General features: G+C 47.8%; 1 protein-coding gene across 2 annotated transcripts in view; it reads left to right on the top strand.

Moving 5' to 3' along the window:
* LOC135898889 (epidermal retinol dehydrogenase 2-like) overlaps positions 1-22,795 on the top strand; it is a 76,965-nt gene that overhangs the window by 34,247 nt on the left and 19,923 nt on the right. For both annotated transcript variants that reach the window (XM_065428083.2, XM_065428085.2), the window contains exon 2: positions 11,710-12,071. In XM_065428083.2, the coding sequence (XP_065284155.1) occupies positions 11,710-12,071 (362 nt within the window). The remainder of the gene's footprint in view (positions 1-11,709; positions 12,072-22,795) is intronic.

Genomic DNA, 22,795 nt, shown 5'->3' with positions numbered 1-22,795 from the left:
GCGCCAGACGGGCACAGTCGTCAACGTAGACGGTGCAGCAGCAGCGCGCGTTGTAGACTTTGCATTTGGTGTCGTTTGACGATTCACTGAAACGGAAATTAACGCCAGCAAGGACATACTCCTGGCAGTGGTCCGAGGAAGGAGAAATGCGCGAGAAAGGACGGGCGAGCAGGAGCAGGAAAGACTGGAGGACGGCGTACTAAAGCTCCCTATAGTCTCTTCCTGTGAGCGCCTTCTGCTTCTTTTCCGTCGACCTTGTTTGCGCCGAGTTATTCCCACGAGATTGCAAACACGGGCGCTTGAAGAGCTCTCGCCTCGGGTAGTGTTGTGGAGCGAAAGCTTCAATCCACGCAGTGTTCTCAGAATCCCGCGACTTGTCTGAAAGCAAGGCTTTCAATTTGACCACGGTGTCGCCGTTGGCGCTGCCTAGAATTGTAAGTGCTGTAAGTATACCATTATAAATTTTCAATTTTTATATTCTCTAAATTCGGCATACTGTTTTTCATATTAACTTGCATAAGAAAATTCGAACTGCTGATCGCCATTCATGTGTACGTACGGCACTCGACAGTTACAGTGTGGTCGACAGTAATTTCCTTCTCTTTTTTCTTTATTTATTTCAATAAACAACGAATTTTTCATAAACAACCAATTACTACTGCTACACATGCTGCCCACTTGTCAATATACCCACACCTTGATGACGCCAACAGATCAGTCAAATCAAGCTGTCACTGCATTTTCTCGGGCGAATAATATTTCGCGTGTAAACGTATACCAGGTTTTCCTTTTTCGGCGAATATGTGGTTCACTAATTTTGTTGACGCTGAAACGTGCTGAACGACTGCAGATCCTGTTCATCAAACTTTAGTTACATCCAGTCCATAGAATGACAATTTTCGAGAAGCAGTCTACAGAGGGCATAAACCCATACGGCGATGTCACTAAGCAGGGATTCATAGTTAGTATGCTTTACATTCAAGCACGGGTAGAATGAGACGCACTACGCCGGTACAGAGGACCCACGAATGTTGGCGACGTCGTGATGGCGTGATGGGCGTGGGCTTGTGGCGCTCGGATGGTCAGGAGGGACACACCGTTAAAGACAGCGTGTTTTCAACCATGTTAGAGGGGCGCTCATGGCGCGTCGCCTGCAACGTGTGCTGCGTCACATGTCCTGAAATATTTGCAGCGCCATAATGATGTTAGTAAGGATATAGGACATTAAGCATTGAACGTTTACTCAGCGCGAAAGCAGGTGAACAAGCCAGAGAGAGCTCAGTTTGATTGTATGAAAAGAGACGGGAAAGTTCGATAAGAGGAAAACCAAATACGGTCGCTTGGAGGAGCGATACCGCTTGCTTGCGAACTCAACAAATTCGAAACTCCTGAACCTCGAATGGGAAACTCTCGGAATTGAAATAAGCACCATCGCATATCTAGTCTGGACTTGCCGTTTGAATTTGTTGCCGTTTATGCATCTCTAGTTTCTTATCCTTCCTGTTCTATGTGTCTTGAAATAGCGCCTTGCAACGTTCCTCTCGAAAAATAAAGTTATCGCTCTTTACCGTGCTCGCGAGCATCGTCGTCTTATGCGTACTGTTCACACGCGGCTTCCACATAGCGCGAAACCTACCCAAGTAGTTTTACGCTTCAAGACGCGAACAGACTTGCGTAGCACTGCTTTGCGGACGCAGGCCACTTGCGTCCCGTAATCGAACGCGTTCTATTACCTGGATCGCCGTTGTGTTTTGATCGACGGTGGAAAATAAGCAGTGGAAAGGAAAACGCATGAGCACGCGCTTCTCAAGGTAGACCGGCACCCAAATGGCCGCGGTGGTCACGACGGCATCTTTAATACGTTTCGTTTGCCTGCTGTTCCATCAACTTTTCCAGCTCGGCTGGCGCTTAGAGGCCTTCCTTTAGCGGCCTTCCCGAATCCATGCAGCGCTTCGTGATCTTTCGTGAACGCATTATTCTCAATAGCGTCGCGACGAGCATGGTTCTGCTTTTCTGTTTTTTTTTAATTTCTGCAACCTTATTGTGTATGCAGGTCGGCGTAGATCATTTGCTAAGAACGAATGCGACCTCTCTGTGCTTACCCAGGCTCCCAATTGCCGTCAGCTGTGTCTACAGAACATCGTCATGAATCACTGCAAGGAAAAAAAAAACAAGAAACAAAATTAGAAAAAAACGAAAGAGCTGGAAAAGAAAGTTCGCCTCGTTGCACCAGCTTTGCCTGTTTTCGCAAATAGACGAACTACCGGTCTGTCCAAGTGGATTTTCCCCTGATAGACGACGCTGATTGGAAACACTCACGGCACATCATTCGCTAATGTAACAAAAAAAAGAGGAAAAAAGAGAAAATGAAAGAAAGAAAGAAAGAAAGAAAGAAAGAAAGAAAGAAAGAAAGAAAGAAAGAAAGAAAGAAAGAAAGAAAGAAAAAGAAGAAGCGAAAGAGAGAAAGAGAGAAAAGTCTTAGAAGAAAGGTAAAAAAACGAAATTTGTTTACCTGAGAACCGGGTGGTATTTAGAAAGTAGTGCTATCGTCTATGCTCTGCACGATGTCCCCTCACAAGATAGCTTCAGAAATAGGAGACTCAAGCGGCTGCAGGGCATATTCAAGTACCTCTATAGCGACGCCTTAGGAGCTATGCAAAGGGGGAAGGCAGCTGGGGAGGATCAGGTAACAGCAGATTTGTTGAAGGATGGTGGTCAGATTGTTCTAGAGAAACTGGCCACCCTGTATACGCAATGCCTCATAACCTCGAGCGTACCGGAATCTTGGAAGAACGCTAACATAATCCTAATCCATAAGAAAGGGGACGCCAAAGACTTGAAAAATTATAGACCGATCAGCTTACTGTCCGTCGCCTACAAAGTATTTACTAAGGTAATCGCAAATAGAATCAGGAACACCTTAGACTTCTGTCAACCAAAGGACCAGGCAGGATTCCGTAAAGGCTACTCAACAATAGACCATATTCACACTATCAATCAAGTGATAGAGAAATGTGCAGAATATAACCAACCCTTATATATAGCTTTCATTGATTACGAGAAAGCGTTTGATTCAGTCGAAACCTCAGCAGTCATGGAGGCATTACGGAATCAGGGTGTAGATGAGCCATATGTAAAAATACTGGAAGATATCTATAGCGGCTCCACAGCCATCGTAGTCCTCCACAAAGAAAGCAACAAAATCCCTATAAAGAAAGGCGTCAGGCAGGGAGATACGATATCCCCAATGCTATTCACAGCATGTTTACAGGAGGTATTCAGAGGCCTGGAGTGGGAAGAATTGGGCATGAAAGTTGATGGAGAATACCTCAGCAACTTGAGATTCGCTGATGATATTGCCTTGCTTAGTAACTCAGGAGACCAATTGCAATGCATGCTCGCTGACCTGGAGAGGCAAAGCAGAAGGGTGGGTCTGAAAATTAATCTGCAGAAAACTAAAGTATTGTTTAACAGTCTCGGAAGAGAACAGCAGTTTACGATAGGTAGCGAAGCACTGGAAGTGGTAAGGGAATACATCTACTTAGGGCAGGTAGTGACCACGGATCCGGATCATGAGACTGAAATAGCCAGAAGAATAAGAATGGGTTGGGGTGCGTTTGGCAGGCATTCTCAAATCATGAACAGCAGGTTGCCACTATCCCTCAAAAGGAAAGTGTATAACAGCTGTGTGTTACCAGTACTCACATATGCGGCAGAAACCTGGAGGCTTACGAAAAGGGTTCTGCTGAAATTGAGGACGACGCAACGAGCTATGGAAAGAATGATGGGTGTAACGTTAAGGGATAAGAAAAGAGCAGATGGGGTGAGGCAACAAACGCGGGTAAACGACATCTTAGTTGAAATCAAGAAAAAGAAATGGGCATGGGCCGGACATGTAATGAGGAGGGAAGATAACCGATGGTCATTAAGGGTTACGGACTGGATTCCAAGGGAAGGGAAGCGTAGCAGGGGGCGGCAGAAAGTTAGGTGGGCGGATGACATTAAGACGTTTGCAGGGACAACATGGCCACAGTTAGTACATGAACGGGGTAGTTGGAGAAGTATGGGAGAGGCCTTTGCCCTGCAGTGGGCGTAACTAGGCTGATGATGATGATGATGATGATGATGATGATGATGATGATGATGATGATGATGATGATAGCGACGCTGCACTTGCACAAAGCCAACACTCTGCCTCCTTTCTTTTATTTTTTTTTTATTTTTGTGCCCGAGGCTGTCAGCATTTGCAAACTTGTTGTCCGCTATTTCTAAAGCTTTATAAGATTTTTAAGCCACCTGTCTTACACTCGGGAATGTAGAGGGATAATTGAATGAGTGAAATATGCGAAGGTTGTGCGATCGTTACCCCACCTGCGGCAAGTTGTTTTTTTCTTCATCCACTTTCATTTCCATTAAATTTATCGTTTCTTCATTTTATTTATTAAGCACAATTTCCCCTATGTTGTCCTTGGCGTCAGTGTCTGTTGGCTTCTTATGATATGAAATATTTACAGGAATTTGGGGACGCGGATGCCTCTAATTGCTTTTTGATATTCCGTTTGTGTGTCACTGCATCCATATGCGTTTCTGTCTGTCACTGCGCATGCTGCGCTTGCGATTTCGTGCGTCATCGGCGCGTTTTTACCTTTTTTTTTTTTCCTCTGCGACTTTAGAAGCCGCCGCGAGTCTCCGCTAATGGCTTCGTTCGCGTGCACTTTTGTTTTCCTTCTGCGGTTGGGCCGAAATTGCACCTCTTAGTTTTTCTTCTTATTATTATTATTACATTTTTTTCCTCACGCAATCTTACCTCGCTTATGGAGATGACGGAATCGAGGAAAGACGGAGGAGATCGAGCAGACTTGCGTGTCCCGTCGGTCATAGCTTCGGTTAGACGAGCAGAATGTAGGGACTCACTCATGTCAGGACGAGCTGCAGGAATCGGTGCACCTTCGATAATCACGCATGTTGTCTCTTCCACGCACGGGTGGAGGAAGTCGATAATGACATTATAATAAGCGTCCTCACATACACGAACGGACAACTTCGATCGTTTGCTGCGCAGCGATCAGTACCGTTGTGCGTATCTCGCGTATGTACTTGCATATAGTTGGACGTGCTAGGCGATCGCTTGTGTTCCCGCGGCATCGTGTCACTGTCCATGAGTAGTCGCGCGCGTGGCCTGCAGCGTGCCATTTCCTGCCTGTATACCGGTGAGGTATGAGTCGTCAATACACCATCTCGCGGTCATTTCGGGTGAACTGCTGGAGCGACAGCCACGGGAGCTCGGTGCATAGCCTTGACGCATGGTCATCTTCGCTTTCCTGCATCGTTCCACACAAGTGTGGATAGCATCGAGGGGCTTCCGTTCGAGTTCCTCTGTTTTTTTTTTTTCCTCGAAAGAGTTTGGTGTTGCGAGCTCTATGTAGAATACGGCTTTATATGTCGCTAAAACACTGTCTTTTCATACCCGCGGATTAAAGCTGTACCACGTGACACGTTCCCCGACAAATGAGTGAAACGCGGTTCTCTCACGGTGTCCCAGCGTTCTGACTCGCCACTTTAGGAATATCTTTTGTAAACTTGGCACGGTATTCACAAAAAATGTTCTTACGCTGAAGCCGGGCGCAAGAGCGGATGCTAGCCAATCGTGATGCTGGACATACTAGCGAAGGTGGCCGGCCAATGACAAAGCAGGACTTAAGAACGAAAGAGTTTTGCGAATTCGGCCAGTGATTAGGCTCGATGACACCGACATAATCGATCGGTGTGTTGCGACTTCCCGAAGGCACGCACGTTTTATCACGAAGGAAGACCTAGTGGAAGGTTCCGGCAATATTTTTTGCCAGCTGGGTTTCTTTAGTGTGCAACAAACGGTTTTAGCATCGCGTCTAAATCGTCGCGACTAAAAAGAAAAGAAACCCGCCAACTCGTGCTCAGCAATAGGACGCCGTCGCCACTGAACTGTGGCACCGCCCGCGTTAGCTTAGAAAACTACGGTGATACGATAATATGGCTTTGGCGGGCGGGTGAACGGCGGGACAATACGAGCGAATCAGAATCGAACGAAAACGATCGTCTCTTATTATTCAATAAAAATTGGTGCTGGGCAAGTTGGGGATGCATTCTTTAAAACTGATGGTAGCGCTAAAATGGGACGAACACACGGTGGAACACACGCGACGAGGGAACGTTCCTTCATCGTAGTGCCGTCTTTTCACCGTGTGTTCGTCCGTTTTATCGCTACAATCAGTTTTAAAGTCCCTTATTAGGGTTTGCCTCATGATAAAACGAGCCCCAGCAAATCAACGTGCCTGACGACAGGTTCGAAGCAAGTCGAACGTGTCGGCATACAGCTGCATACTTAACCAGCGTGCTTTTCTTTCTGTCTCTCACCTTTATTTTCGAGCTGAGTGCAAATATAGCGATTGACTGCGTGCCACATTTAGCGCGCTAAATGGTCTGCACGATTTTGAGGCGAGCTGTACTTCAAGAGTTTATCATAAGTCCGGCTTCTTTCCGAGCGTTTGGTGGTTGCGGAGAAAAAAAGAAACGCTCGGATGGTGTTCTGTATACGTTTCGGCGGGGCCGACTAGCTCTTTTTCACAGGGCTCAGATCTTGCGTGACACGTGGCACGCCCAAATGTGTACTTGATTCCCTCAGCCGTGCCGCTAACGAATGCTTCGCGACCGTCGATTACATGTGGAAAGAGAGAGCGGGAGGAAGAAGAAGGAATGATTAACGGCGCACGATTGAAACTACTCGCGCGATGCGTATCTTCCATAAACATCGGTTAGTTCGCCGCCGTGTCTCACGCGTGTTTGACACGCTGGGCTGACTCCTTGCTCGTGCTTTCGAATTTCTGCATTTCTTTCCTTCACTCACTCACTCACTCACTCACTCACTCACTCACTCACTCACTCACTCACTCACTCACTCACTCACTCACTCACTCACTCACTCACTCACTCACTCACTCACTCACTCACTCACTCACTCACTCACTCACTCACTCACTCACTCACTCACTCACTTTCTCTCTCTCCCTCTCTCTCTCTGTCACACACACACGCGAACACACGCACACTTTTTTCGATGCACCAGTGCATCTCTGACTCATTGGCTGGTGACTCAGGTGACAAACTGAGGCAAAGCATGACAGAAGTCTCTGCCACGACATTATCCTACACGCTCAGACAAAAATAAAGATAAGCAAATGTAACTCGAGTATACAGAGACATGAAAGGAGCGAGGGTCACGTTCCGTTACTTTCTTTCCCAAATTCCTTGGTTAACAGCCCGGCTCACGGAGTGCTTTCGTGTTGCTAGCGTTCCACGGTGAGCCAGTTAGGCACGCCGTGTGCAGTGTGGCGTGTACAAATATCCCCCGATTTGTTTTTATTCCAGCTTATCCGCGTAGTTCTCGCGTCTGTATCTTACTCTTCTATCTCCATCAGGCACGGCGTTTTAGTTACATATTTTTCCCCGAGCTTCTTTCCCGTTCGGAAAGGAATTCGCACCGCCACGAGCAGGAAAACCATGAAGGAACTCGCATATCCTTCCACCGTTTAGCGAAGTAGTGGCGTCGCCGAAGCGCACGCTCAGACGCGGGTGCATACTTAATGGCCGGTATCTAGGGAGGAAGCGAGACAGCTCCTGCTCGTTTATACACGCAAGGAGTGCGGTAAATGGTCGGGTTGCTATACCCGAGTCGCCGGTCGACGGGCCGTAACGAATCGATGGATTCTTGTCGGTGCCCGCCACATTAGATATTCATGTTTACGCTTGGCACCGCATCAGCGAAAATATCTCGGACTTGGGAGCCTGACCTCGCAGTTCATCAGCTCAGAAAGCCATTCGAGCGCTTCTTCAGTACCTGAAGGCGACAAACTTGAGTGCCCGACTGTAGACATGCCGCGCCTAGCTTAGTGCATGTGAAAGGGCGATATACGCTCGTCTTCTCTCTCTCTCTCTCTTTCTTTCTTTCTTTCACTCCCCTTCCCCACGTTTAGGGTAACAAACTGGACTCAGTCTGATTAACCTCCATATTTTTCCTCCTTCGCTTCTCTCTCTCTCTTTCTTTCTTTCACTCCCCCTCCCCACGTTTAGGGTAACAAACTGGACTCAGTCTGATTAACCTCCCAGTTATTCCTTCCTCCCTCCCTCCCTCTCTCTCTCTCTCTCTCTCTCTCGCTTGAACAGCGCTCGCGTTAACCGACACTATACATGCGTAAACCAGATACGCGATTATGTGAGGAATGATTTCCTGCCTTGCCGCTCGTTATCTCAGGGCGGTTTGTGTCGGTGCCTTCGTTCTGTGCGTTTTCGTTCTCTTTCTTGTGTGTGGCGACGCATGAGAAACGCATACAACTGAAACGCATACAATTGAAACTTTAGTAGTGCGCGTTCCTTTCCTTTGTGTGTTTCTTTCTCGCTTTCTGTAGAGCAAGACTCATCGTGAATTTGACCAGGACCAGGCCCCGGGCAAAACGGTAAATTCTCAATCGTGTAGGCGTATCCTGCTGCCACCGACAAAGTATGCGCACAGTCTACAAAAGTCGTTAACCACTCCTTTTTTTATAGTAATATCATTATTTTTTATTCGAATTCGTTCTGATCAATAAAGTTTCGAACGTCTTCTTCCTTTCTTTCTTTTTTTCTCTTTGATTTTCTCGAGCAGCTTAATGAACTTAGTGGAAAAAGATTGTAAGTTCGCGTATGCAGGCTTTCTACGTACACAGACCATGTTCAGAAAAAAAAGAATATCGACCATAGATTTTTTAATGAAAATATCGAGAGGACGCTGCGGAGTCTTCGCTATTCTCGAAGCATAGTCTCGTGCACAGTGCCAGTAACTTTATTGCCGCCAGAGGGCCTTTCGCTTTCAGCGTGTAGAAGCGTATGCAAGACACACGCGCTGCCGTCTTTCTGTTCGCATGACCGCCTTTATGTTTCGCAAGCAAACGTTTTAACTAGCGATGCAAAAGAATTTTTGTTCTTTCTTTATTGCATTTTAGCGCGAGGACTCCGGTTGGACTAACGCCAGTTAGGTATGGTCAGCTAACATTCAAATATATATTCGGTCGGGTTTATTAGGTCGGGAAAACTTGTACTGAATAACGATGTCTTCTTTTTTTTTGCATTGCGGCATAGCCCCATATACATAACTAGTTTCTTTCAGCTGCCATTAACAATGTCATATACAACTTGCATTTGGCGTTTATGTCTGCGGCTGGGTCTTTCTTATGTTCAGCCGTAGCTGCTACGCATGCAGCACTTCCGCACTTCTTTTTCCTCAACTTGGGCTACTTTCTTATGCGTCTGAGTTTGGGAACAACGTGTTGCGGCCCATGTACTTCATGTTATACATGCGCTTCGCCGTAGCAGCCACGCTAAACATATACGTATAGTGGTTCAGAAGAAAGGAAGTGGGCGCTATTTTCTGCTACCCTTACGATGCTAAATGCCTTACTGATACAAACATAAGCCAAGGGGTGTCATTTACGATAAGACTTTGTTTTCCACCTCATTGAACGACTTTCCTTATAACCACAAAACAGTTACGATGTATTTTACTGGCTATTCAGATACTATTATAGGGAGTTCCATGTAACACCGTTGATAGGAGGTGCACCTAACTTGTAGGGAATGTGCCTATTGAATTGTGAGGAGAAGAGCACACCGTGCGCCATTGAAGAGACGACATTTCAGGCATTTCTGGGCGGCAATGGCGCATATGGCATGAAGAGATAGGCGCACGAAGAGATAGGTACTCATCCTCACCCAGTTGTGGGTGAGGACGAGGCGTGAGCGAAGGCATTGATAGGCGAGTCGGATGTAGTGACTCGTCGTTATGCAACGACTCGCCGGCTTTTCTAATGTGCGTGCATGTGTTTCTGTAGATAGCAAGCATGGGAGAACCCGTGCCTATTTCTCTATATAAACGGTGTTTGCCGCCAAAGAGTGCGTGCATATGTTGCTGCTTTTGGTGACGTCGCTGCCTGGTAGAAATGACGCGTCCCGTGCCTGCAGCGATAGGTCGGATGCCAAGCGTCCACGTCGTGTTTCACATACAGTCCCTTCTTTCGCAACACTTGTCCTCGCGAGTATGTCTGCATGGCCTAAGGGAACCTCGGCCTCCGGTGTCCCTTTCGAGATCTCCGTGAGCAGTCTTCATTACGACATCCTCGACTGGTCGCGTCCGTCCTACGAGTCGGGCGGATGTGGCGTTGATCCAACTCAGAGGCATAGAACAAGTACGCAAGCCAAACGTGCGACTCACTGTGGAGTATCAAATGACAGCGGCAAGATAACGTGACTATAGTGCAAAATCCAATTTCGCGTCGAAGCTGTCGCCGAAGCCCAACCAATGTTCGTGACTCTTCCGGGAAAAATGCTGCGGAGGCACCTATGGGAAGAGCCAGAGTCCTTCCATGTTTTGAAAAAAAAAAATTGAAGGACTCTGGACGAGGGTTCGCGGTGCGCCGGATAGCGGTCGCCTGGATTACGAGGGACCGCCGCCCACAGTGGTGACGCGTGCACGCTTTGTTATGGCCGTGACCAGAAACGCCCTCATCCGGGCGACTCCTCCGACAATGTGGGGCTCGGAGTTCCTGAGAGCGCTCGCCGTGGGAGGAGGGCGCGAAACAGGCCGAACGCAAGGCTCGCTGGCTAGTCGAAGGCAACGTTACTAACACAGTGCAGTAAAACAAAATTGTGAGCAGTCTCGAGTAGGGCGCGAAGCAGTGACCAAGATAGCTGGATGGTGCAACTCTGGAGAGCCTCCGCCTGTAATATTGTGGATATTTCTGTTCCCCTTTTCACTTTGTTCCTCACGAAATTATGTTGTGTACTTTTAGTGTAGTCTCCTGTGCGAAAATGGCATGCACCTCATTTAGAAATTGACCAAGAACCAGATAGCACAGATATCGACGAAGAAACTGCACCGCGCCAAAGTTTCTTGCTTCAAAGTATTCCGTCCTCCTCTACATCTTTCCCAATTCTCTTTTTCTTTTATGCGCTCTAGAAATTTTTCTAAAAATCTTTTATGAATATACAATTAGCCTTTTTTCCCCACAAATAGTGGCTTGGTTGCAATATATGTGCCAGGTTTCACTAGGTGCCTAGCCACTTTCGCTATGCGACATACGTCATGTCACGTCGTGATCAGGGGATGTGCGTCTCGAACTACCCACATGCACATCACCTTGAGCCGCTCAAAGTGTCCCTCAAGCTTGCTGACACTTTGGGAAAAAGCGTCGGCCGAAGCTCCGAAACCCCGTTCCTCACACGGTGATTTTGTGTGCTTTATTGCATGTCCACATTGTTGTCGCTGTATACGTGACTACATCTTTTTTTTTTTCCCCCACCGCGATAGAAAACCGACCTGCCGCGGTAACTCAGTGGCTGAGGCGTCCTGGCGCTGAGCCCGAGGTCGCGGGGTCCATTCCTGGCAGCGGCGGCCGCATTTCGATGGGGTGAAATGCAAAAGCGCTCGTGCACGTAGATTTAAGTGCAAGTTACAGAACCTCAGGTGGTCAAAATTTACCCGAAGCCATTTGCTACGGCCTGTCTCATGGACCACGAAGTGCTTTTGGACATTAAAATCAATCAATCAATCAATCAATCAATCAATCAATCAATCAATCAATCAATCAATCAATCAATCAATCCCCTTGTTCAAGCCGTTTCCTTTCCTCCTTGTCTGCGCAGGTGGTGAAGGCGTTCCTTCCGGACATGATGGCCGCGAATCACGGCCACATCGTGTCGATCGCGTCGCTGGCCGGACTGGGCGGTGTGTGCCGACTGACCGACTACTGCGGCTCCAAGTTCGCCGCGGTGGGCTTCCAGGAGTCGCTTGCCATGGAGATGGCCACCGAGGGCTGCACTGGCATTCGCTTCACCACCGTGTGCCCCTTCTTCATCAACACGGGCATGTTCGCCGGCGTGGAGCCGGGCGTGTTCGGCTTCCTGCGGCCCGAGTACGTGGCCGACGAGACGATCGAAGCGGTGCTCAGGGACAAGCCTCTCCTCATCATGCCCAGGATCTTCTACTCGCTAGTCGCGCTCAAGACGTGAGTGTCCGGCAGCACAATCTCGGACGCGGCGCGCTCTCTCGTCTATTAGACCGGGGAAACTTGAGTCACGCGCACTTATTCACGCGCTCTTTCTTCTATATAGCTCGGATTTCATGCATGCCGGTTTCACAAGACCGCATGTGTTCACTGGTGAACTACTTGGTATAGTTAAGAAATTAAAAGAGATAAGGACAAGGCATAGAACACCACTGGCGCTCAACCATCAACTGGTATTGGTCATGACACCAAAAAGGTGGAAGCGTGCATGCAGAAACGTCGCGACAACTTGGAAGCTGTAGAGGTCACGGCGCTGAGAACAATTTATTCTAAAAGCTATACCGGAACGACTTCTTTTAACCTACGATTTGGTTCAAAGAGATTTGGAGAAGGCGGTGTGTAGGACACGCGGTCGCCATGTTCCCGCCTACAGCGCCACCGCAAAGCATCTTTGGTTTTTATGTCTGTCTACTTTTTTTTCTATATTGGCACACCCTCGAAGAAAGCACGACCGATGTAGGTTCCCTTTCCTAATTGTAGAGCCGTGCTCTCACGGTATAGCGCTCTTGCGAAACTATGACGGCGACAGCCAATGCGAATCTGTTGAACGCAGTGTGCATTTACCGCAGGCATAGTGTTGGTCACCGAGAACATTGCTTCATAGCAGGCGCTTCAGAAAACAGACGAAAATAGACGCATTCGCAGTCTGCGGCAGTCGAAAAAAAAAGAAGGAAGGGCCGCAAGTACTGATTTCTACAAGCCGTTTTTTTTTTTTTCACATTCCAAACGAAGACGGCGAAGTAAACGGCGGGCGCTAAATATTTGCCGTCGAACGTGATGTAATTATGCGAGCCGCGTCGTTAACATTCGACTCATAATATGCACTGGAAGTCAGTGATTCGCTGCTTACGTAAATTCCAGAATTGTACGCAATGCCTTTTATTGCTGCAGCATACTGATGTCAGAACTGCCGTACATGCGCCGCCTTTATATCGGCAGCTCGCCTTACGAGAAGACTGAGGAAACAGTTGGGAAATGCGAAGTGTTGTCGCCATGAGGACGTGTTACGCAAACGCTAAGAACGCTTCGCCTCAGGGCTAGGCTTCAAAGTAAAGCTGCGCAATTTTCCAGCAGAGGTCTGGAACGCAGCGCAACTGTGTATCTGTGGGCAGGCCGGTGGGCCGATTGCCAGCTTTCATCATTCGGAAGGTGGACTTTTAATGAATGTGCCTGTAAGACTCTTCGCATTGCGTTTGCGAGACGCTCGAAGAGTACCTGTACTGCGACGGTGGCCTAAGCCTCACACAGCACTGGGGACGTGACCGCTTCGAAAGCAGGGAGTCGCTGCGCATCTGAACATCTTTTTTTTTTTTGTGTGTGTGTGCCTGTACGTTGCACTTCACTGGACGACACTGCACTCGTCCTTTGCACCGCACGCTCGCTTGTACCTTCTTAATTTGGCGCACACGCATGCTTGCGTTTAACCCTTTGCCACACAGAATGAGGGATGCGATCAGGTGCAAGCACTTTATTAGTCTGACGCACACAGTAAAAGGCAGTTCGTGTACCGCCGGTGATACGGCGTCTAACAGAACAGTATGTCAGAACAAACGCTAAATCGAAAATAGTTTGCGAAACTGCGCTTTGAGAAGTACCTCTGCGTTGCATTTCGGCTGAATAAATAAAGTGCGAAACATTCCTCAATTGAATTTCAAGCCCAAATCGCAGCGTCTTCGGTGAAATCGTGATGGCCCAGCTTTCGCGGCGTTCTCGCTTCTTTTTCAGCCGGAAACACATAAGCTGGCAGGTTGATTATCTTTATTTTCTTTAGTAATTCATTTTCTTTTCTTACCACTGGTCCATTGCATTGACGGTGTGCGAGTCGGTGGTTACATCCTTTCAGCAATGATGCTTACAAACGAACACGATAACCGTAGAGCAACCGGTTCACTGATGGTCACTCACGCGATGTTATTGTCAGGGTGATAACATGTAATTAATAACGCGATACGGATGATAGGAAAGAAACAGGAAAGGCAGCCCTAAAGAGTGGCATGGGACATTGCAATTGTGACTTTTTTTTATGTACTAAATTAATTACGTAGGAGATGTTCGAATCGGAAAGTGGTGCCGGCTTCTTCTTGTCATACCGGGAAATAAAAACATGCAATCGACGTTTACAAAACAAAGAAGGAGTATAATTGAATTGAATTCTGGAGTTTTACGTGCCAAAACCACGATCTGACGATGAGGCACACGGTACTGGGGGGGATTTGATTTTGACCACCAGGGGATCTTTAACGTGCCCCCAGTGCATGGGACAAAAGAGGAGATAGAATATGAACAAAAATTTACGAACATGAAAGAAATTGTATCTTTATTCTAGATATCAAATTTGCATTCACTTCACATAAAGTGGTTTCTCTAAATTCTTTGCTAACATTAATTTCGCTTTGATTGTAGCCTATATTAACATTCACCTTTCAGTTAGTCTGACTGCTCACTCGCATACTAGTCTAGTGATTGAAACGTCTCCTTTTTTTATTTACTTTGCGTTCATCATCTTCAAATAAGAATTTACTTCAGCTGCCTCCAACTGCCCGATTCTGAGCCTATCCCCCTTAGTAGGTGCGACCCACGACAGAGGTTCACATGTGATCATCGCAGCGAGGTTTCGGGTTGAAAAAAAAAAGCGATAACAGTTCCTTCACCGCCCGATTCATGGCCGATCCTGAAGAGTGGCTTGCATAATTTCCCTAGGGAACAAGAATAAGTCAACGAAGATGCATGTCAATCTGCTTTTGCGCGTATTTCTTTGCTTATACCCACGCTTATCAATACCTCGCACACCAGCTTGGATTCCAGCTTTATAGGGAATGCGCCCTGCATAAGCCACACCATGCACTGTGCTTACTGTGTCTTGCCGAGCCACGTCGCCGACGAGATGCGTCCGCCCAGAAGCTGCGCCCAATCCTACCTGTGCTTCCTCGTGACGTCACGCATTGAACAGATTGCTCCACCTCCCTTCCTCCGTCTCACCTTCGTAAGTGTTTTTTTTTTTTTTTCAGCACTGTTATTGCTTTGCCCACTGTCTGCTTGACGCAGTTTTGCGTAGTCTCCACTGTAGTGGGGCGTCTTGAGCAGCAGTGATCTGTCGAGAGGACGGTAAAAAAGGAAAATATTTTATTTAAAAAAAAACAATAATAACAACGCCGCTGGTGTATGTAGTGAGGAGCCCGCATATAGTAAATCGCCCGTGCTAAATTCAGGAACGTAGCCGGACACTGCCCAGTAGTTTTTGCAAGCTGAAATCTTCCTTACATACTTTAAGTACGGCTCCTTATCGAATAGAAACAAGCGGCTTGTTTGGGCTTCCTACAAAAACCCGCTTTGTCACGTGTTTATTCCTTTTAATATTCCTCTTTCAAGGCTGCATTCCAAAACCACGAACGCAAAGTAAACGGCCAACAACAGAGAGAGAGAAAAAAAAAACACGAAGAGGGAAAGGTAGGGAGGATAACCAAGGACAGCGTAGCCTTTGCATCTTAGCAGATGGCGGCGATACAAGCATGCCTCTGTGTAGAACCGCGGAAAACTGCGTTTTGCCATGCGCATTTGTTTGTTTGTTTGTTTGTGTGATCGTCCGCTTGACTGGGTGCTTTTTAACGCGATAGCGTTAAGGAGCTCGTGTCGCAGAAAAGCCGGTGTCGTCGGCGTCGGCGTCGGGTGTCGGCGTTTTGCGGCGTTGACCGTGAGCGATAAATCACGGCAGGCACTCCATAAATAAAAAGCAACTTCCAAGATTGGCTGGGTGGGAATCGAACCAGGGTCTCCGGAGTGTGAGACGGAGACGCTACCACTCAGCCACGATTTTTTTTTCTTTATTGCCAACTTGGCACAATACAGTGAAAAACACCATCATAACATCACATTAAAAATGCTAGCTTGTGTCTGGCTAGCATAAGTGGGTAAAAAACGCTTTACGGTCAGGAGTTCGTCCAGATAAACACACCAATCTGGCTTTTCTTCCTTCTGTTTGTACACATCTCGTAAATATGCGATGCTTTCGTTGAAGTTGTCCCGGGCTGACCTCGCGTTGACGTCCGCATTACGCACTGACATTCTGGTTTTCCAAACACTGTGCATTACTAGAATCATTAGCATATCGTACGGCACACCTTCGCTTTCGACGGGAAGAAATCGAATGCCGTAGGGTGTAAGCGGCAGTTCCTTTTTCAGGGTTCTTTGCAAGATGTCCCATAAGAATACGGCATCCCAACAATCGAGAAACATGTGCTCGATTGTTTCAGGCCTTTTGCATATTACACAGTCAACCGACCATGGTACCAACAACCCTTTTTCCTTTAGCCACGGTATTGTCACTCAGCCACGATTTCGATGCTTCCAAAAGGTACAAACGCGCCTCTAGTGAATGCGGTGTTGCCTTCGAAACGAGCCGTGGAAAGTTATACTATGGTGTATATCGGTAATTATGAACATGTAACTTACAGAAGTCGCAATTACACGAGTAGCGAAGTGCGTTTCGCTGCATTTCTTCTGCGCTTTCCGCACACGGAGAGCCATCTTGCGGCAAACACAGAAGACCCCCTCCTCTCCATGTACGGCGCTGCCCCGACAGATGGCGCGCCACGCGCGCATTGGAGCAGTCGCGGCTCGGACTCTCTCCCCTGACAACGCTTCGCCTTGCTCCCTCTGTAGAATCAAGCGTCCTTCCTTTCTTTAGATCACTGTCTCTCTATCTCTCTGCCCGTGCCGATCACGGCGTTTGGCTGGCGTGCATCATTTCCCCCTCCGGGATACCGAGTTCTTTGGTTCGCTCCGCTTGCTCAGGCGCACGTTTCGTTGCTGCGCCGAACGCCGCGTTGCTCGACCATATGGCTCGACGCTCACCGCGTCTGATGCGGGGCGCCTCGTAAGTGATGGCTGCCCTGTAGCCCATTGTCTTACACCCATTGGCGGGTCGACGGGAACGCTATCGCGTTCCACTCTTGAAGGCGAAGCTTAAGCGTCCTCCCATTTTTTGTTCGTTTCTGTATTGCTTCTTTGCACTGCCCTGGCCAAAGCGTTTGTTATAATGCATCTGTGTATGCGTGCCTGTGACCTTGTTGCTATTCGTCCTTTCGTGTTGTGTCCGTGTGTACTTTATATATGTGTTGATTGCTTTGCAGAGATAGCAGACTCCGACGCGCATTTTATCAATTACGGTCTTTTTTTTAATCATTGCTCGACGGGCTGTCTTTAAACGGTCGACTGACTATTTGCAGAGAATAAAATAAACTGCTCGTGGAGTCAGCCTTATGCAACAAATTTCATTAATAGAAAAGTAAAAAGAGAGACAGAAGGGCGCAGTACAAGGTTAATTTTGCGCTGCACGTTTATTGACAATCTTTATAGACAGAGCAAGTAAGCGCAGGCAATATATTCTACCCTTATCACCATGCTTATATGCAGCTCAGTTGTCAATATATATATATATATATATATATATATATATATATATATATATATATATATATATATTCGTTGAATACTCGGCAGTGAGAAGGGTGACGCGTGTTTTCTTATTCTTTAGTGTTACTTTTCATTTTCCTTGGTGGGTAAGAAATGAAAATAAAAATGAACAAAACCACAGTAAACAAGAAACGCTTCGGCATGTTTAGCAACAATCAGTACTTTCTTTTTGCCCCCCTCCTTGTTGGTCTGTTAGTTGCAGACGCGCACTTTCTCAGGCCCGTTCGACAACGGTGAGAAGGCGAAGGCGGCAAAAGCGACACCTGAAGCATTAGCTGGATTGAGGCTTCGCGCGAACTACGCGACGATCGCTCGTCACACTGCGTCTGCGTGATGGACACCTTCGGCTCGCTCGTGCACATGAATACATGTAATGAACAAGGGTCTGGATCCGAGCTTGTTGGTACGGCATCATTTTCCTTAAGGCAGGTCAAGCGCGCAGAGACACGGACGACAAACAGCGCCTTGTTTGTCTTCTTTTCGACGTCCGTGTCTTCGTGCGCTTGATCTGCGTCAAGGAAAAAATGATACTATACATAATAGCTTCGGCGTCGGTCAGCGTTTAATTTGGTCCCGCCGTTGCCCCGAACCCGGCCTTCGGCCATCTTTCCTCCTAAATTTTTCTCTTTCTCTCTTTTTTTTCTTACTGTAGTTCATGTGCGGCAGGACTGAAGTTTTCCTCTTCACCGTCTGCATGTTTTATTTTGCGGTTTACTTTCGTAAACGCGTCTGCTCCTTCCCTTGCCTTGCCGCTTTTTTTCTTTTTTCTTATGAACATTCCTCCAGTAACAAACAGGCCGTCCCTTGAGTCTGATGTAGATACAAGAAACAGAATGGCTGGCTCCGATTTATTTTAACAATTAGTTGCAATTACAGCAATAATGGGATTACAGGATTGCAGGATTAATTAGCAAGGAAATGTGCAATAATCGGGAGCTGAAAGACAGAGCTAGGTGTATGTATATATGTAGGTCCTCGGCCTTAGAAGCCTTTTGCTACAAAGGCAGTTCGTTGCTGTGACGACAGGCTTAGGTGCAGTACTGTGTTTATTTGAATGGCTTTTAGTGTGCGCTTTTTTTTTGTGAGATATACAGTTAGCTGGAAGAAACGCGGAAGTTGTGTCTGAATTTGGTGTTGGGCGTAATGTTACAGATTAGCGGTGTTCTTGTATAAACTGAAAGGATGTGCGAGTGGGCATGTTGATAATCAATTTTCGTAAGGCTGCTGCGGAGAATGATTGGTTTGACCCCGAGGCTAAGCGCTCTGCTTGAGTTAAGCATCACTTTTTCTGTGTTTCCTCTCGTTGCCTATATATAGCCAGTCCTTCGTCTTACCTCAAGCACTGCAGCGCGTTTTTGCTTTGATGGTGATCCATGATGGTAATCCATGATGGTAATCCACAGGGGTAACGACACGAAAAAAAAAAGAGAAACGAGACGCGTACTTCTAAACTCACACGTTTTTTTTTTTTTTGGTCAGCTTGATGTTTCTGTTACTTTTTCTTATCTCATGCGCTCATTCGGTTTTTTGTGTCCTTGAGGTTTTTTGCACCTGCCCATGCCCCTTGGTCCATGCATATATTTTCATCGCCTATCATTAAACTTAACTGGAGGTCAGCGCTTCGTCCCGTCTCGTATTTTCCGTGTCGTTGCCCCCTGTACGCCGCCTATCCTCGATCTTATTATAAACGTGTGCCTCATCCGCCATGGGCAGGGAGGGCCAGGGGATTACCGGCGGCCTACATGTCCAAGTCTCGCGGGCAAGCTGGTCAGCCGAGTTTTGTGCCCGGACGGCGCGTGCGCCCAGTGTTCATTGTACTCCTCGCAGTAATGTAGCTTCAGAGCGCTGGCAGTCGGGCCTGCTACACTTTGTCAAAAGTTCAGCAAACTTTAGCCCAGGAAAGTATAGGGGGCCGGCCTCGGTGGACTTTATAGTTTTCGGAGCACGTTATATATGCGTCTGGGCGATGGAGATTGGACGTCTCAGGGGACGTCGATGAGGCACGGTGTAGGATGATGATCGCAACATGTGCACATGTTTCACTGTGCTTCTCGGTGGATAGCGCATGACAGCTCTATACGTTGCGGTGAGGCAGCTTAGCAGCGTTAATAATTTCAAACGGCTGCTCTGTAGAGACGCCTTTAGGCTTTTAAGCAGGTATTGCAGGGCTTTATTCATTTGTCTCACCATAGCTTTCAAGATGTACATGAGAGTCAGTACCTCAGAGGCGTCGCTGCAATTGCCGTTGTTTGAGCTCAGTGTCAGGCCTCGAGGTTTGTAGCAGAAAAGGCAGCCATCTGTAAATATATCCAAATAAGTCTCGAGCTGGTTATTCGGGAAATGTGTCGGGAACGTGCCTTTTGGGGCTTCTCCGCCACGTCATTCTGCACCAACAGGCACTGTACTGAACAGAAGGTTCCCATTAAAAGTCACAGCGGGACCCTTGAAGACAAATGCATGAGTGCTTCCTCTAATATGCGCGTATCTCTCCGATTGCGTGTGACCAACTAACTGCGGGCGAACAGCCAACCACATATCTCCATCTTGCGCTGTATCCTTCTGCCTTGATGATACGTGGCGTTAGAGCAAGTCTGAGGCTGCGTAAATCGTTTCAGTCGACTTTGCATTCGCAAGCTTATATGTAGATGTCCAGCCGATGGTCTTAGCGTCCAGAATGAAATACAAGTGACAGAGGGCGTAGCGCGCAGCTGAAAAATAACATATCCGCGTGCAAGTCACGTTTCCATTTCAGCTTGCCGCAACCGGTTGTCGGAAATCGACCAAAGAAGGAATTACTGAAATCCGCAAAAAAGAGTGAGAAAGGACGGCATAAAAGGGACACAACCGAAGAACTTTGTGGAAGTTAGACGACCAGCCTCCTTCAAGCATTACGCTGTGTGTGTGTGTGTGTGTGTGTGTGTGTGTGTGTGTGTGTGTGTGTGTGTGTGCGTGCGTGCGTGCGTGCGTGTGCGTGTGTGTGTGTGTGTGTGTGTGTGTGTGTGTGTGTGTGTGTGTGTATGCGTGTGTGTGTGTGCGCGCGCGCGCGCGCGCATTGAACGGAGGAATTGACTTGGTGATTCCGATATTATTATACAGTAAAGAAAAATGAGCCAAGAAAAAGCAGCCCGTGCGAAGCGTGACTCTAACCTCATTACTTGCGGGTCTGCCGCTTATCGACACCGCATCAATGCGAACGGGTTAAGCCAGGCGGCCAGTGCCTTTGCTTTTGGACTTCGTTATGCCACCGTGCAAGGCGCCAGTCCTTCCTTTGGCGGCTCTGGTGGCAGGCTAACGACGTGAGCTGGAACACGTGGTTACCCGAGCATACGGCGAAGTCAGTGACCCGCTTTCTATATATGAGCTGCATTTTGCCTTTGTGAGAGTCATCCGGGCTCGAAAGGCTAAGCTGGTCAAGGCGTGGTTCAAGGTTCGCGTACAGTTCGTTCGGCGAGTTGTACTGGCGCGTAGTTTATGCTACCACCCTCAGAGAAGGTCCAGCAGAGGAAAGAAAAGACGCGAGATATCGCTAGCAGCCGCAGGTGTTTTGAAAGATGTCGACCCTGCACCCTGTCGTGTCGCTTATTTGCACGGACCACAACGGCAGCTTGTAGAGGCCTGACCTGACAGCACCGTATATATAACGCAGTATAACATGACGCTATACACTGAAACTGTTAGCCAGCTGAACTGCGGATCGTAAGAGTGTATTTCAAAGGGACGCGTAAAGAAGGGTTTCTGTTCGTAAGAAAATCAGTTTGAATATGTTGTCTAATTTTATAGCTGACAAGAATATGCCGTAAAAAAATAACTTCTCTTGTCTCCCGTCCTGCCGCCGCATAGACGTCGACGAGTCTGAGTGAAAAAAAAAAAAAACTTCTGCACAGGGGCTTGTGCTCCTAGAACGCAATCCCAAGACATGAGACGCGGAACTCACCATGGCGCTAACAAATAAGCCTCGATTCAGAGTCCCTAATCTATTTCTCCGAGTTGCAAGGTATCTCGACCATGCAGACGTAGTGTCGAGTAACTGAGCAGCGCTGTCCGGTCTTGTGCGCTTCGATGACATTGCGGCACGGTTGCTGGGCTGCACTTTCGTTATGAGGCGCTTTCAGCTCTCTCTCTCCCTTCCCCATCCTTCATGCCCCCCCATCCCGCTCCCATGTGTAGGGTAGCAAACCGGTTAAGCTAAACTGCTTAACCTCCCCTCCTTTCCTTCTCCACACTTTCCTTCCTTCCATCAGCGTCTACCTAGGAAGGATCGAGCGGAGTTTAATTCCTTGAGAAACTCGTCATCGCGGGAATGTCCCCGGTAACATACAGGAGTCGCAGACCGTTACTGGACTGCAGTGACTGCGTCAGCCGATAAATCTGCAGTATAGGATTCCCTGATGCGCTCCCGAGGACAGCGAATCGAAACGCCCTAGCCTGTAAACTCATCGATGCGCTTCGAATCGATGCGTATATGTATGAATACGCGAGCCGGTGTGCATAAACCAGAGCGATCCGCCAAAGTAAAGCCGTTCGTCATGTGCGGTTGATGTCTTCCATTTGCGCGCTTATTTCGTGCGTATATACTACGGTGTCGTTCGTAACTCCAGTGTTGCTTTGGAAAGTTAGACGCAATCAATCAACCAAATCAAATCAATCTCTCCACGATTTCTGAAGTAGAGTTTTTTTTTTCGATAATACTTATATCCACGGAATCATCATGCATAGACTGTACCCAACGCTACAAGGATACCACTGCCCAATGTGCGGCGTACCGGACACCTTAGCGCACCTGATCATCGAATGTCCATGGCATATAGACAAAGACGCATTGCCTTCACCGAGAGACTGTTGCAACGCCAGACAAAGCGAAGACCTCATGGAAACGTGGGAGGCCAAGCTAGTCTCCGAGGACCTGGAACAACAACGACGTCTCGTTGCCAGGGCCAAGGAAGCAGCGAAGGCCAGAGGGTTCCTGGAATGAGGAGACCTCCCACCGAGAGTTGAACCAGGGCTTACCCTGCAAAACTGTTTCCAAAATAAAAGTTTATTCCTCCTCCTTCCGAGTATCACGTGTGCGCCTCGGCCTTCTCTCCTGCTTTCTTCGGCTCATCTCGGTGCCGGTACACCTTTTGCTATTGCGATACCAATACGTACGTCGACACCCCGGGCGAGTTTTCGCCATCGGCGTTACCGCGATGTTC

The sequence above is a fragment of the Dermacentor albipictus genome, unplaced genomic scaffold (assembly GCF_038994185.2).
Source record: "Dermacentor albipictus isolate Rhodes 1998 colony unplaced genomic scaffold, USDA_Dalb.pri_finalv2 scaffold_23, whole genome shotgun sequence".
Taxonomy (NCBI): Eukaryota; Metazoa; Arthropoda; class Arachnida; order Ixodida; family Ixodidae; genus Dermacentor; species Dermacentor albipictus.
This window is presented reverse-complemented; position numbering and strand designations above follow the sequence as displayed.